The sequence below is a fragment of the Rhinoderma darwinii genome, chromosome 7 (genome assembly GCF_050947455.1).
Source record: "Rhinoderma darwinii isolate aRhiDar2 chromosome 7, aRhiDar2.hap1, whole genome shotgun sequence".
NCBI classification, from domain to species: domain Eukaryota; kingdom Metazoa; phylum Chordata; class Amphibia; order Anura; family Rhinodermatidae; genus Rhinoderma; species Rhinoderma darwinii.
In genome coordinates, this window is record NC_134693.1 from 115,486,840 (window position 1) to 115,499,390 (window position 12,551).

The 12,551-nt window shown below is 40.8% G+C and overlaps 1 protein-coding gene across 4 annotated transcripts in view; it reads right to left on the minus strand.

Annotated features, from left to right (window-relative positions):
• Window positions 1-497: 497 nt before the first annotated feature.
• Window positions 498-12,551, minus strand: part of PHF2 (PHD finger protein 2) — a 275,856-nt gene continuing 263,802 nt past the window's right edge. For 3 of the 4 annotated variants that reach the window (XM_075833862.1, XM_075833861.1, XM_075833860.1), the window contains one exon: window positions 498-5,093. In XM_075833862.1, the coding sequence (XP_075689977.1) occupies window positions 5,005-5,093 (89 nt within the window). In that variant the 3' untranslated portion in view covers window positions 498-5,004. The remainder of the gene's footprint in view (window positions 5,094-12,551) is intronic. The other variant, XM_075833859.1, reaches the window with a different exon arrangement.

Genomic DNA, 12,551 nt, shown 5'->3' on the forward strand with positions numbered 1-12,551 from the left:
CAGCTGCACATAAACCTATGATAACCATGCACAATGCCAAGTGTCGGCTGGAGTGGTGTAAAGCCGCCATTACTAGACTCTGGAGCAATGGAAACATGTTCTCTGGCGTGATGCATAATGGATAACTATCTGGCAGAAAAAAATATTTTTTTCCCTTTATACTTCTAATTAGGATATACCCCTGGTTTGGACTAGAAACACATGAGAAAAACTCTCAAAAAAAATGTCCAATACTTGAACACAGCGTGCAGTTTCATGCAGGAGTGGATTTTAATGATACAAAAAGTCTTTAAATATGTTTTTTTTTATTCAAGCCATACTACTGTCTATTGTAAATATTTTAAATTAAAAAAAACAATATTTTTCAGATGTATCAGACCCTAGTTTGGCAAATGTAGAAGAGCTGAGTGTGTTATGTAGCACAACTCCTTGATGCTGTGTTACATTTATATGGCAGTAAAAAAACACACAGACACAATTGTATACAAAACCTGAAATATTTTACTTCTCTTAAACTTTGATCTAAGTTTACTTAGATTTCAGTGACTTAATACAAGAGCATTTGATTTAATTTTGTAAATAAAACACTGTAATAGCCACAATAAACTTCATTAAAAATGTACATGATGCAAAAATAAAAATAACCATAAAAAAACAGCATGAAGGGGATTATACGCTATAATATTGATGCTGAGCAGGGACAATACACAATCTGTAAGGAAGCTTTCTGAAGAACTCTGGGACCCTATTAGATGCACGTGCCTGGACCACTTTCCCAAGGGGCGCTCACAGCAAGTCGATACTCCTTTAGTTAATAAGGCCGCCATTGTTTCCCGTAGCTGAATTTTCATAGACAGAACATCCGGATAATGTGTATATAAACGAAGGTCATACGAAATGTACAAGTATAAAAGATTACAAACATTAATAAATTATTACATCATCACAAAACACAGAACACTTCACAAGGTGCTATTAAAATAACTGCATCATCTTCTCATAATACAAGAATTCGAACAAGGAGCTGGTATATCATTTGAAGGTCAGTCTTCAAAATATCTCATTTCTTTTTTTTTATTGTCCTGTTTTTGAATTTTACATATTTTTTTTTCAAACATTTACATTTATTTTATTATAAGACGTCTTTTATGGCTGCACAAATTAAACTCCAGGCATTTTTATTTTCCTTTCTCGCTCCCCCCCCAAAAAAACAAAAAATATATAATATAAAATAAAATTGTTTATTATACTTGGTAAAATTCTGCATAAATGCAACTGAAATCATCTATAGAAAAAAATGGAAATCCTAAAGATACTGTATTTGATCTTGTAGAAAACAAAAAGTATTTAAAAAGCTATTTACAAGCTACATTGTAGGAAAAAATATGCTGTAGCCAACACATAATAACATAAAGGAAAAACTAAAAGGATGGGATTGCCTGAGAAACAATGGTGTCTCCTTATAAGTGCCGAAGTGCAGACAAGTCATTCCTACACTAAACACTACCTGCTGGACGCATAGGAATCCAGTTACATTGTCAGTACGCGACACCTTCCTATGGTTTACCGGAAATACTGGGTTTTGTGCAGCCACAACCTTTTGTATGTGGTAAGTTATCCGTTATTGATAGAGCACCGGATGAGTATCTGATGGAGCTTAACAATGGCTGTGGAAGTGATAACTAAAAAAGGCAGTTTTGTATGTACACCCATATAGAGTATAGAGAAACATAGAAAGGGAATGGCTTATGTTAAGTGCTTGCCTTACAAACGCCTTCCAGCAGTTAGAAGCCCTTTCCGAGACGCCTGATAGAATCTGTAAATGTCAAAGTGTAACTAGAAGTTTCCGTTTTAGCCCACATAAGGGTTGATGTCTCATACCCCAAAATCTTATTTACATGGGCTCCCATGATGCATAGATCTTAGGGCTTCCATAATCATGATCATTAAAGGATATGCAAACCTTACAAAAAGCTAAAAAAAATATTTTGGTCCAATCCTAAAAAAGAGGCAATTTTGCCAACTATTTTCATTCCATTTTCCTACCTTTTTGTATCTACAGCTCCTGTGCATGTCTCCATGGTAACAGACTACAAACAAGTCTTGTGTAGTCTGAGCCCACAGACATACTCTCTTGCATCTGTCCCCCTACTTCTTACTTAACCTAATAACTATATGTTAGCAAAAATTAGGGGACAGATGGAATAGTGACTACAGGATCAGACTACACATAGAGACACATATGTTTGCACAGGAGCTGTGGACAAGCAGAATTGTTAGAATTATTTTAATTATGACTATTTTCTATTTTGCTTAATTTTTTTTTATGGTAGATGCATTGGAGCAATACATTAACCCTGTTCTCTATGTTAATAATCACTCCCTCTGCTGGATCCTGTGATATCTAGAAAGGGGAATTTATTCATACAGTGGTGGCAGAGCATGACAACAGTGTTAAACTTCTACACTATACCCAAGTCCCATACGTTATCAGAATATTTAGGAGTTTTATGATATGACTAGGTTAAAACTGGCATAAACCAATGAAACTAATCAAAGTTGGTGGTCAGATTTTTAGCAAAAATAGTATTGAATGATATCGGTCATCTAACAACAAAGAATTAGATTGCCTGGTACAAAGTATTTCGAATGTGTTGCATTCTGGTCTCTGCTTGCTATGAAAGTTTCAGGACCATTACTGGGACAGGCATCTGGTTTGCTACAAAACACAGTGATTTCTCCATGACGACATCTCCAGCGCTGGGCATGGCTGACAGAATAGTGGGTAAGAGTTTCTATTCAATATATCATTCTGACTTTCCTAGGTTAATTCTGTCATGTAAATCTTCCAATAAAAATGTGACAACAATGTCTTATGATATTTAGGTCAACGCAAACAATGGTTTTCCTATAAAACAATCACATTCGTCCAACCAAGTACATAACAATTTAATTCACTGTGTGCCACTGTATTGGGCATAGATTATTACGCCGTTTATATACTATAGTAAGTGCAATAATTAGTCCTGTCATTTTCCTAATTGGAGTTCCTTAAATAAACACTCCATGCGCAACTTATACACTGTGTTATGCCTAGTGCAGGGCCCAAAGGGGTGGAGCATGACACAGACAGAAAACAGTGTATCAGCTTTGCTTGGAATGTTCCAGTAATGTGCATTCAGTTCTTCAGATTCCAACATAAGTTCAAAAATGAAAAAAAAAAGGAATATTATGGCTTCAAAATAAAACTAGACGTGTGATGTAGAAGAAGGGAGTAACAATAGGGATCATGTAACTAAGATTTTCTGGTGTAAGGACCAGATGTCAAAATCGGTTTAAAAAAAAAAAGTTTAAAATCTTCAAGGGAAACTATGTGAGTAGTGTTAAAATTGATCATTTCCTAAACTGGTGTTACAGGGGGGTCTCTAGTTTCCTAATAGAGCTCTAACTGAATAATATGAATGGACCCAAATGAGCAGGACTCAAAAATCTCAGCCGCTGGATTCGTTCACAGTGATCTATATGAGAATCCTATTCATATGGACAAGACAAGTGAATAAACACTGCCCCCTAGCTTCAGTGGTTATGAAATGTAACAGCAGTTTGGCTATATTTATTAAAAACGACAGAATCCCTGTACATTCCCAGATTTAAAAAAAACAACCCCCTCTGTTAGTCTGTTATGTGTGTTAAAGGTCTTGTCCATTAACCTTGATTCCAGATATTAATATGCCCATAAACCTACTTAGTTACTGATGCCCAGCATCAGCCTTTGACACTTGAACACTTCATGATCTTGGAACAGGTAATTTGGTCAATAAAATTAATTTCTTCCAATATTACTTGTTATATTTTTTTCATAAATTATACCTAAACCCAAAGATAAAAGGGAGGGGGTTCCGTGATGAATACATAGTTGTATGAAATTTGGTCCACAAGCTCTTGGGGGCCATGATGTATGGACATGGGAATTTGCTGACATACACATTCATACCGCACAGACTATGTACCTGCGGTATACACAGACTTTAATGTATGTAGTAGGCCATTATATAAAGCTGTATGGATCTGTGTAAGTCAATGTTTCAAAACCAGGGTCACCAGAAACCTTGTGAATTTTGGGCCCTGGTCAGGGGTTCCCTAGAATACAGCAACACCTGTCAGTTTTATACTAGGGGTGACAAATTGATTCCAAGCTGCTCAAAGGTGTCTGGAAAATCAGTGAAAAAAATCTCAGTCAAATTATAGAACTGGGCAAGAATTCTAGAATGTTTTACCCACCTTAAACCAAGCCTCTTTGAGGCAGGATAGGGAGTAAGGGTTCCCCGAGAGTGGAAACTTTTTTCAGGGGTTCCCCTATGGTAATAGGTTTGGCAGTCACTGTTGGCTATATCAACGTGCCAAAGCTACAAGCCAAATAGCGACGAATGAACATTTCATGGTTGATCGGCAAAATGGAATTGAGTCGCACCAACTGAAGACCTTGACAATAATGAACCAGCTCATCTGAATTAAGATGACATCGATGATACAAAGCACGCGACCTTAGGTCTGGTATGACTGGCATACACGAGTGAAGGGTTCCTGACCAGATGCAGCCGCCGTCTTGTGTGCTGTATGTCTGTAACATAATGGTTGCAAGATAAATAAACCAAGCAATGCATTTTGTGTTCCTCCCACTGACCAGGCTTACGCGGGTTCTTTTCTAAGACTGGAATGATCCAAATTTTTTTTTTTTTCGTTTTCTTCTTTCCTGCAAACTAGTCACTCTCAGCAATTTGAGAAAGGACAATATTATTATTAAAAAATATTAGCAGTATTCTGTACATGTCAACTGCTGGAAGTTAAAAAGTATTACTAAAGTGGTGGCAGGAAGGTAGAGCGGGGTGCGTTCCTCCTAGCACATTTTGTGCCACTGCAGTCCTTTGAGAGTTCAAGGTTTAGTGTCAGCTCACGAGTCTATGAGCCGTGAGGAGAAAATAAATGTCTGTCTCTTTAAAAACACTAAAGGAGAAGTTTTCCATTCCGGTGGATTTTCAGAATCTTCCCAAGCCTCTGTTTAGCTGTTGCCATGCCTTTTTTTGTACGTTTACCTGCAATGATAACACAAAACCAAATCAGAGCAAGGAAACAATTTTTATATGATTTGCAAGTCTGAACGCCTTCCTTGGTACTGCACCAGTGTTAGAACTGCAAGTATCTTATATATAAGGTAACATCTGAGACTCAATCCAGAATATATAAGGGAATCTATAACATTTCCATTGAAGAGGACCTCTGACCTCTCCTGGCATGGCTGTTTTAGTAAATAATTATATTCCCCGTGAAATAAAAATGTTGGCGCATTTTTACTTAGATCTCTAAATTGTACGGCCCCTCAGTTATACTTCCTAGAAATGTATGAATAAATTGAAAACTGGGTGTTACCAGTTGGGGGTGTGTCTCTCCACAGACAGACAATATCCAATCAGTGCTAACAGAATGAGACAGTGTAGGGACACACCGTTTCGAAAGGAGGAATGGTAATACCCAGTTGTCAATTTATTCAGTTATTTCTAGGAGGAATAAAAGAGGTATATGACAGTGCAGAGGTCTATAAAAAATATGTTCCAGAATTTTTATTTGACAGAAAATATAAGAATTTACTAAAAAAAAAACACACACAAAAAATGCCAGCCGAGGCACTGATTTTTTTTTTTTCCCTTTCATTAGGTACCTTTTCTTCCAATAGATATACCCAGCAAGTATTACCTTATTTAGTTATTCCTTTCTATCTGAATACTTCTCTTCAGTTGGGTCATGTGACCTCACTCTAACCTTATAAAATCTACAGCAGTTAATGTAATTGAGAGTCAGCCTCTTCACTTCCTGATTTATGGACTGTACCAAACAGGTTCTCTACAGGGGGGGGGGATACAGAAAGTTATGATACTAACTACTGATGAGAAGACACATAACTGTCACACAGTTAGGCTGAGTTCACACGGGGTGGATACTCTGCATAAAAGCATGCAGTGTATCTGACCTGTGCAATGCAGGGAATCCAGGCGAAAAACTGTGGTGGATTTTTTCGTCCGGAATGTCCGTTGCGAAAAACTGCAGCACGTAGCCGGCCTCCTCAGATCACGTCATCCCAGTAGACCGCTGAAGCGGCGGTCACATGGGATGAAGCTTCATCCCAGGAGGCCGGCCTGGAAGAAGAAACACAGACCCCTGGGTAAGTATACGATTTTCTTTTTCTGAGTTGCGTATTTTTTAGTGGAATCGCTGAAACACCCCGCAAAAAAACGCAACAACTGGTATTTGTTAAATTCAAAGGGGAAAACGTGCAACAAATAAGCAGCATATACGCAAATACAAGTGACAGGCTGTGGAATAAAATTCTGAACCGGAGGTCAATTTCCGAGCGTTTTTTTCCGCTATATATTTACACAGCATGTGGATATGATTTGTTTTACCTCATCCACTTTGCTGCAAATTTTTTGCAACTAATTTCGTAGCGGAAAATTCGCAGTATTTATGCAAGGTGTGAACTGACCCTTATAAGGCAGGAGGCTGAGCTAAGGCCGTCTTCATTATAACTGTATGATAGTTATACGTCTGCTCATCAGTAGACATATAACATATAGTTCTGTGGAGAACCTGGTATAGTCCTTAAATCAGGAACTCTTATGTACATTCACGTTCTGACAACTGATGTACATCTCAGACATCTGGACTTCCGCCCGGCCGTTATTCTTTGACCGGAGACAACTGCTTCCGGCAATATAGTCTGGTGCCACTCCGGCTGCCTCCGGGCACCAGACAATATTGCCGGAAGCAGATGGCTCCGGTCAAAGAATAGCGGCCGAGTTGTAGTACTGCAGCTCGGCTCCTGTTCAAGTGAATAGGAGCAGAGCTGCAGTTCTGCCGAACGGCCGCTATGCAGTGGTCGGAGCAATCTGCTTCCGGCTCCAACTACTGCATACCGTTCCAAACATCAGGTGCAGGGAGGCAGCCGGAGTGGCGGATCGGTGTGGGGTCCGGGTGTTGGACACGCACCGATCATATACGGATGGTCATCAGTTGTCAGAAAGTGGTAAACCACTTTAACTGCTGTAGATTTTATCATCAGGTCAGAGTAAGGTCACATGATCCAACTGAAGAGAAGAATTCAGATAGAAAGGAATAACTAGATAAGGTAACACTCGCTGAGTATATATATATTGGAAGGATAGCTGCCTAATGATAAAAGAAAAAAATGGAGTGCTTCTTTAAGGGTTAAAACAGCTGGCACACAAAGCACTCTGCTGATTGGAGGACAGCTGTTGATAAATAGGACTCTCCTCCCAACGCACCGCGCACACATTTGGGGGTATGTTCAGTGCACAAAAAAAAGTCGCTACTGCACATAGCAACCAATCAGCTTGCTTCTTACATATTCAAAAGGGCCTCTGAAAAATGACTGCTGAAATCTGAATAGTTGCTATGGGCAGCTGCTCCACTTTTCCTGTGCACCAGTTTAAAATCTTCTCCTATTTGCTAACTAGTTTAACCCTTTATGGGCCTCTTAAATAAGACCTTATTTAAAGTTTGGTGCCTCACAGTAACGCTTAACAGTGACGATTGCAATAACTGTGACTGCTTCTAGCGACGATCGCTACTTGCAAACAGTCGTCAGCATAGGAAGGACTGGCGTGTCAATGTCAGCCTGTGCTCAATGTTATAAAGGAAACCTTCACATCCTATTAAAAATGAGCTGTGTGTAAAAATTATTCACAAAACCGTTCCCATGCTCAATTAACTCTAATTATCCAGCTATAGCGCCCCCTTACTGCCAGCTGTATTCTCTGCACAAAAATTCTTTTTATGCAGTCATTTTATCTGATCACCATCCATAGGGACCTATGTACTTATCCTGTCCATATGCATGAGACATACCATGAATCATATCAACTAGAGCATGACTTGTGTAATATTTACTGGGCTGTATTTGTGAGACCAAGAGAACCCCTTTTAAGGCCTTATACACACACAGCACAGCTTGTCTGTACTTACTACGGAGCCGTAGGCACTCAATGTGCCGCTGTATGGTGCCTGTATTGTAGGACATTTTTTCCCTAGAAACAATCCGTATAAAAATCAGAGACACACAAAGGTACAGTATGGTCAGAGAGATTTCTACAGCCCCATAGCTTGTATAGTATAGGGCTGTAGTAAGACGGGTGTGTACATGAGCAATGCATATTCTCAATTATTCTTGAAACTCCTTTTAAAAGTTTTTCTTTATAATGATGATTGTGCATGTAACAAATTAAAGGGTAAATAAACGTTCAACAAACTTCTAACAGGTCATAGTGAAATGTCAGAAGTTTCGATTGGTGGGGGTCCGAGCACTGAGTCCCCCACCAATCACTAAAACAAAGTGGCAGAAGCGCCCCTGTGAGCGATCAGCCGCTTTGTTTCTGTTCGACCTTTTCTGGAAATCAATTTATCGGAGTACGGGCTCAATAGAAGGTCTATGATTTGATTTCCGGAAAAAGCTGAGCAGAAATGAAGAGGCTGAGCGCTCACATGAGCACTTCTGCCGCTTCGTTTTAGCGATCGGTGGGGGTCTCAGTGCTCGGACACACACCAATCGAAACTTCTGACATGTCAGAAGCTTGAAGAACATTTAGTTACCCTTTAAAGGAGTTTTCAAGGAGTCAAACTTTGATGGCTTATGTCTAGGATAGGACATCAATGTTAGATCAGTGGGGGTCTGACACTAGGCACAACCCCCGCCGGTCAGCAGTCACATAGAGCTGCTACATAATTTGGACTAGTACTTCAATAAGCATCTGTATCAACAGGTAATACAAATGACAATATAATGGTGAAAGCGATGTACTGGTGATTGAAGTCATGGAAGGTTTCTATTAATATTTTATGATGGAAACGATAGAAAACTGAACACAAATGTGGGCTCATTCAAATGCCATCAGAATGTTATTTGCTTTATACCCAGTTTCATTTTTATATAAATGTAAACTAATTCTGTATTAATTACAACAATTAATCTCTTACAAGAAATAAACCAGAAGAGCTTCTGTCATCCTCTCCACCTGTCCTGCAGGGAATATAAACATGATGGGCTTCTTCAAGACCTCAATCACTTCGGCTACATTCAGACGAGCGTAGCGAACCTCGGACGTGAAAAACTGCAGCTTTTCACGTCTGAGGTGCACCCGTGCAGGACGCATTACCACGGATCGCCCATAGACTAGAGTCTATGGAGGGATGCGCGACACGCAGTAAAATAGGTCCTGTCCTATTTTTTCACAGACCGTTCACACGCTCCGTTGAAACAACAGTCGTGTGAACGGCCCCAATGAAGTACATGAGTCCGTGTGACGGCCGTTGTTTTAACGGCCGTCACAAGGACTACACATGGGCTCGTCTGAATGAGCCCTTAGGGAAAGGTGCAGGAAGAAGGGCCTTGGGGCGTTAGATTATTAAAAGTTATTCTAGCTTACATTATCCTGCCGCGACCGCCTATGGTGCAGGTCTACTTGTCTCCCGCCAAGAGTTTCGATCTGATGGTGGTAGGCACAGCTGCCAGCATGTGCGTTACTGCTGCCGAGTCAAACATACAATGCCCAACGCCTGTCCTGCATATGAGCTTTGCAGGAGAGGCTTCAGGTGTCGTATAGTTGCCTCCACAACAGTACCGCACAATCTGCAATCTGTATCTCCAGCAGACTTAAACTTTTGGCGGGCGATGAGGACATCCGCTACACTGGATCTACACTTTTAGTACTGCAACCTACATATCTGTTTAGCATGTAATTAGGTTATATATCATTTGATGACTTTTGTCTTTGTTAGCTGAGGCTTTTGTAATGGCCTCCTTGTACATGGTCAGATTATGATATAATTGTTGCTTTGAAATTTTTGTATTCCAAAACCCATTTATTACGAAAATGGAATTCAGTAATTTACATAATACATATTAGTTGATTTTGTTTCTTTTCAGATGTATTTTTTACTATAAGGGCGGGTTCACACATAGCGGAATTTCACTTAAATTCCGCTGCGGACACTCCGCAGCGTTAATCCGCAGCGGAGCCGTTTCTCCATTGACTTTCACTTTAATTTAGCAGTGTTCGTTTACACGATGCGTACAATTCCGCTGCGGAGCATAGGCTGCGGAGCGGAATTTGGTGTCCGCAGCATGCTCTGTCTGTTGCGGAGCAGTGGCGGACTGGTTGCGGACTCATGGCGGAATTTCTCCATTGACTTCAATGGAGAGTCAAAATTCCGCAATGAAGTCCACAGATCTTATGTGTGCTGCGGAGCGTATTGTTTTTACTACCATGACATTTCTTCATTCTGGCTGGACCTATGTATTTCTAGGTCTACAGCCAGACTGAGGAAGTCAATGGGGCTCCCGTAATGACGGGAGCGTTGCTAGGAGACGTCTGTAAATAGTCACTGTCCAGGGTGCTGAAAGAGTTACGCGATCGGCAGTAACTGTTTCTGCACCCGGGACAGTGACTACCGATCTCAATATACATGTATCTGTAAAAAAAAATATAAGTTCATACTTACCGAGAACTCCCTGCGTCTGTCTCCAGTCCGGCCTCCCAGGATGACGTTTCAGTGTAAGTGACGGCTGCAGCCAATCACAGGCCAAGCACAGGCTGCAGCGGTCACATGGACTGGAGCGTCATCCAGGGAGGTCGGGCCGGATGCCGAAAGAGGGACGCGTCACCAAGACAACGGGCGGTAAGTATGAATTTCTTTGACTTTCACTAGGGAAAGTGCTGTCCCTTCTCTCTATCCTGCACTGAATAGGGAGAAGAGAAGCACTTTTCCTGCAGTCCGCAGCGGCCAGTCCGCATCAATTTTCTGCACATTTTGTGCAGATCCGCTGCAGAATCTGCAACGCAGATTCTGTGCGGCATTGATGCGGACAGTTGCGGAGGAATTCCGCCATGTGTGGTCATGCCCTAACAGAAGAAACAAAACATAATCACCCTGTAATAAGTTAGGAAAAAAGGGCAACATGTCCTAGAACCTTTGTCTCTAACCTCTGACTCACCAGCTGTTGCGAACTACAACCGCCAGCATGCTCTGAAAACCACAAGCAATGCCCCATAGGGTGCTTTTTAACATCCCCCTCTCAACATCTGTATGGACCCTATATATATCTAGACCCTGACAATGACTCTTCGCAGTATCGAGACAATTTGGTTGGTTGATAGATGGTGTTTTTACCGTTCATTATATACTGCCTTATTCTGACGAGCGTATTTCACGTCCGTGTGCTGTCCGTTTTTTTTCGCAAACACCACACAGACCTATGAGATTCAATGGGTCTGTTTAGACATGCGTTGTTTTTCACGCAGTGTGTGTCCGTTGCGTGAAACCCACTGCATGTCCTATTCTTGTGCGTTTTTGCGGATCACGCACCCAATGAAGTCAATGGGTGCGTGAAAGTCACGGACAGCACAGGAACATCATCCGTGTGCTGTCCATGATTCATGCACCAGTTGCTAAAGAAATGCAGAGAAAAAAATAAATTAAAAAATGTGCACCCACACGGACATCAAAAACTGATGCCACATGGAACACACGCTGATGGCACACGGAAATGTAACGTACGAAAAATGCTGCATTTTTTGTGTGTGCAAAATGGACACGTTCGTGTGAATCTAGCCTAAGAGTTAAATGTATGTATGTTATAGTGTATATGTGAAATGAATGTGCTGGTATTTATTTATTCTGTCTGCCCATACTCCTGTGCGTAACCCGCTCGTGTCTTGGCCGCGATCTCCTCTAGTAACTGAAGTGTAACTAACGATTAGCTGCTTATTTAGTCAGGCAGGGTTCCATGGAGGAATGTTAGAGGCTGCCTATGCATCAAAGGCTGGGCTCCTACATTACTGGGTTATGTCAAGTGGAATCGCTGTCATTTTCTACGTCTATGTCTGACTTCATTATAAGTGTCAACGCTTTAAGATACTCTAATCAAAGTATTCAATGTTGACATGTAAAATAACAGGACGTCTGGGAACTGCCGGTAATCAGGCATCAGATCCATCGTGTCATCAGAGGCCAGGTCAAGGATTTTCTTTTGGGTTCCTGGAAGCAGCTGTATGCTTCATACCTGGACCTTACAATTCCGGGACAATATTAACAGCATATTGTTACTTGATCTTGAATTTGATCTGGAGTTTCTGCTCAGTAACAAAGTATCATGATGTGGATTTTGCAGCCGATTTCCTCCATTGGAAAGGAAGAAATCTGCAACATATTGAGCATGCTCTGAATTTTCCACATGGATTTGTTCCGCTACATGTGGATGGGATTTTTAAAACCCCATACCCATGTATTGTATTGTAAATATTCGTGGATTTACGGTTCGGAATCCGCACCAAAAAAACATGACAATTCTGCCATGTCTGAAATCACATTAAACAAATGTATTCAACGCCTCAATCACATTCCCTGAGATCTGCTTTCAGGGTGAGGATGAGTCTTCTCGAGGAAAAAATCCAAGCCTCCCGGATTTAGGTTACAAGCCTGAT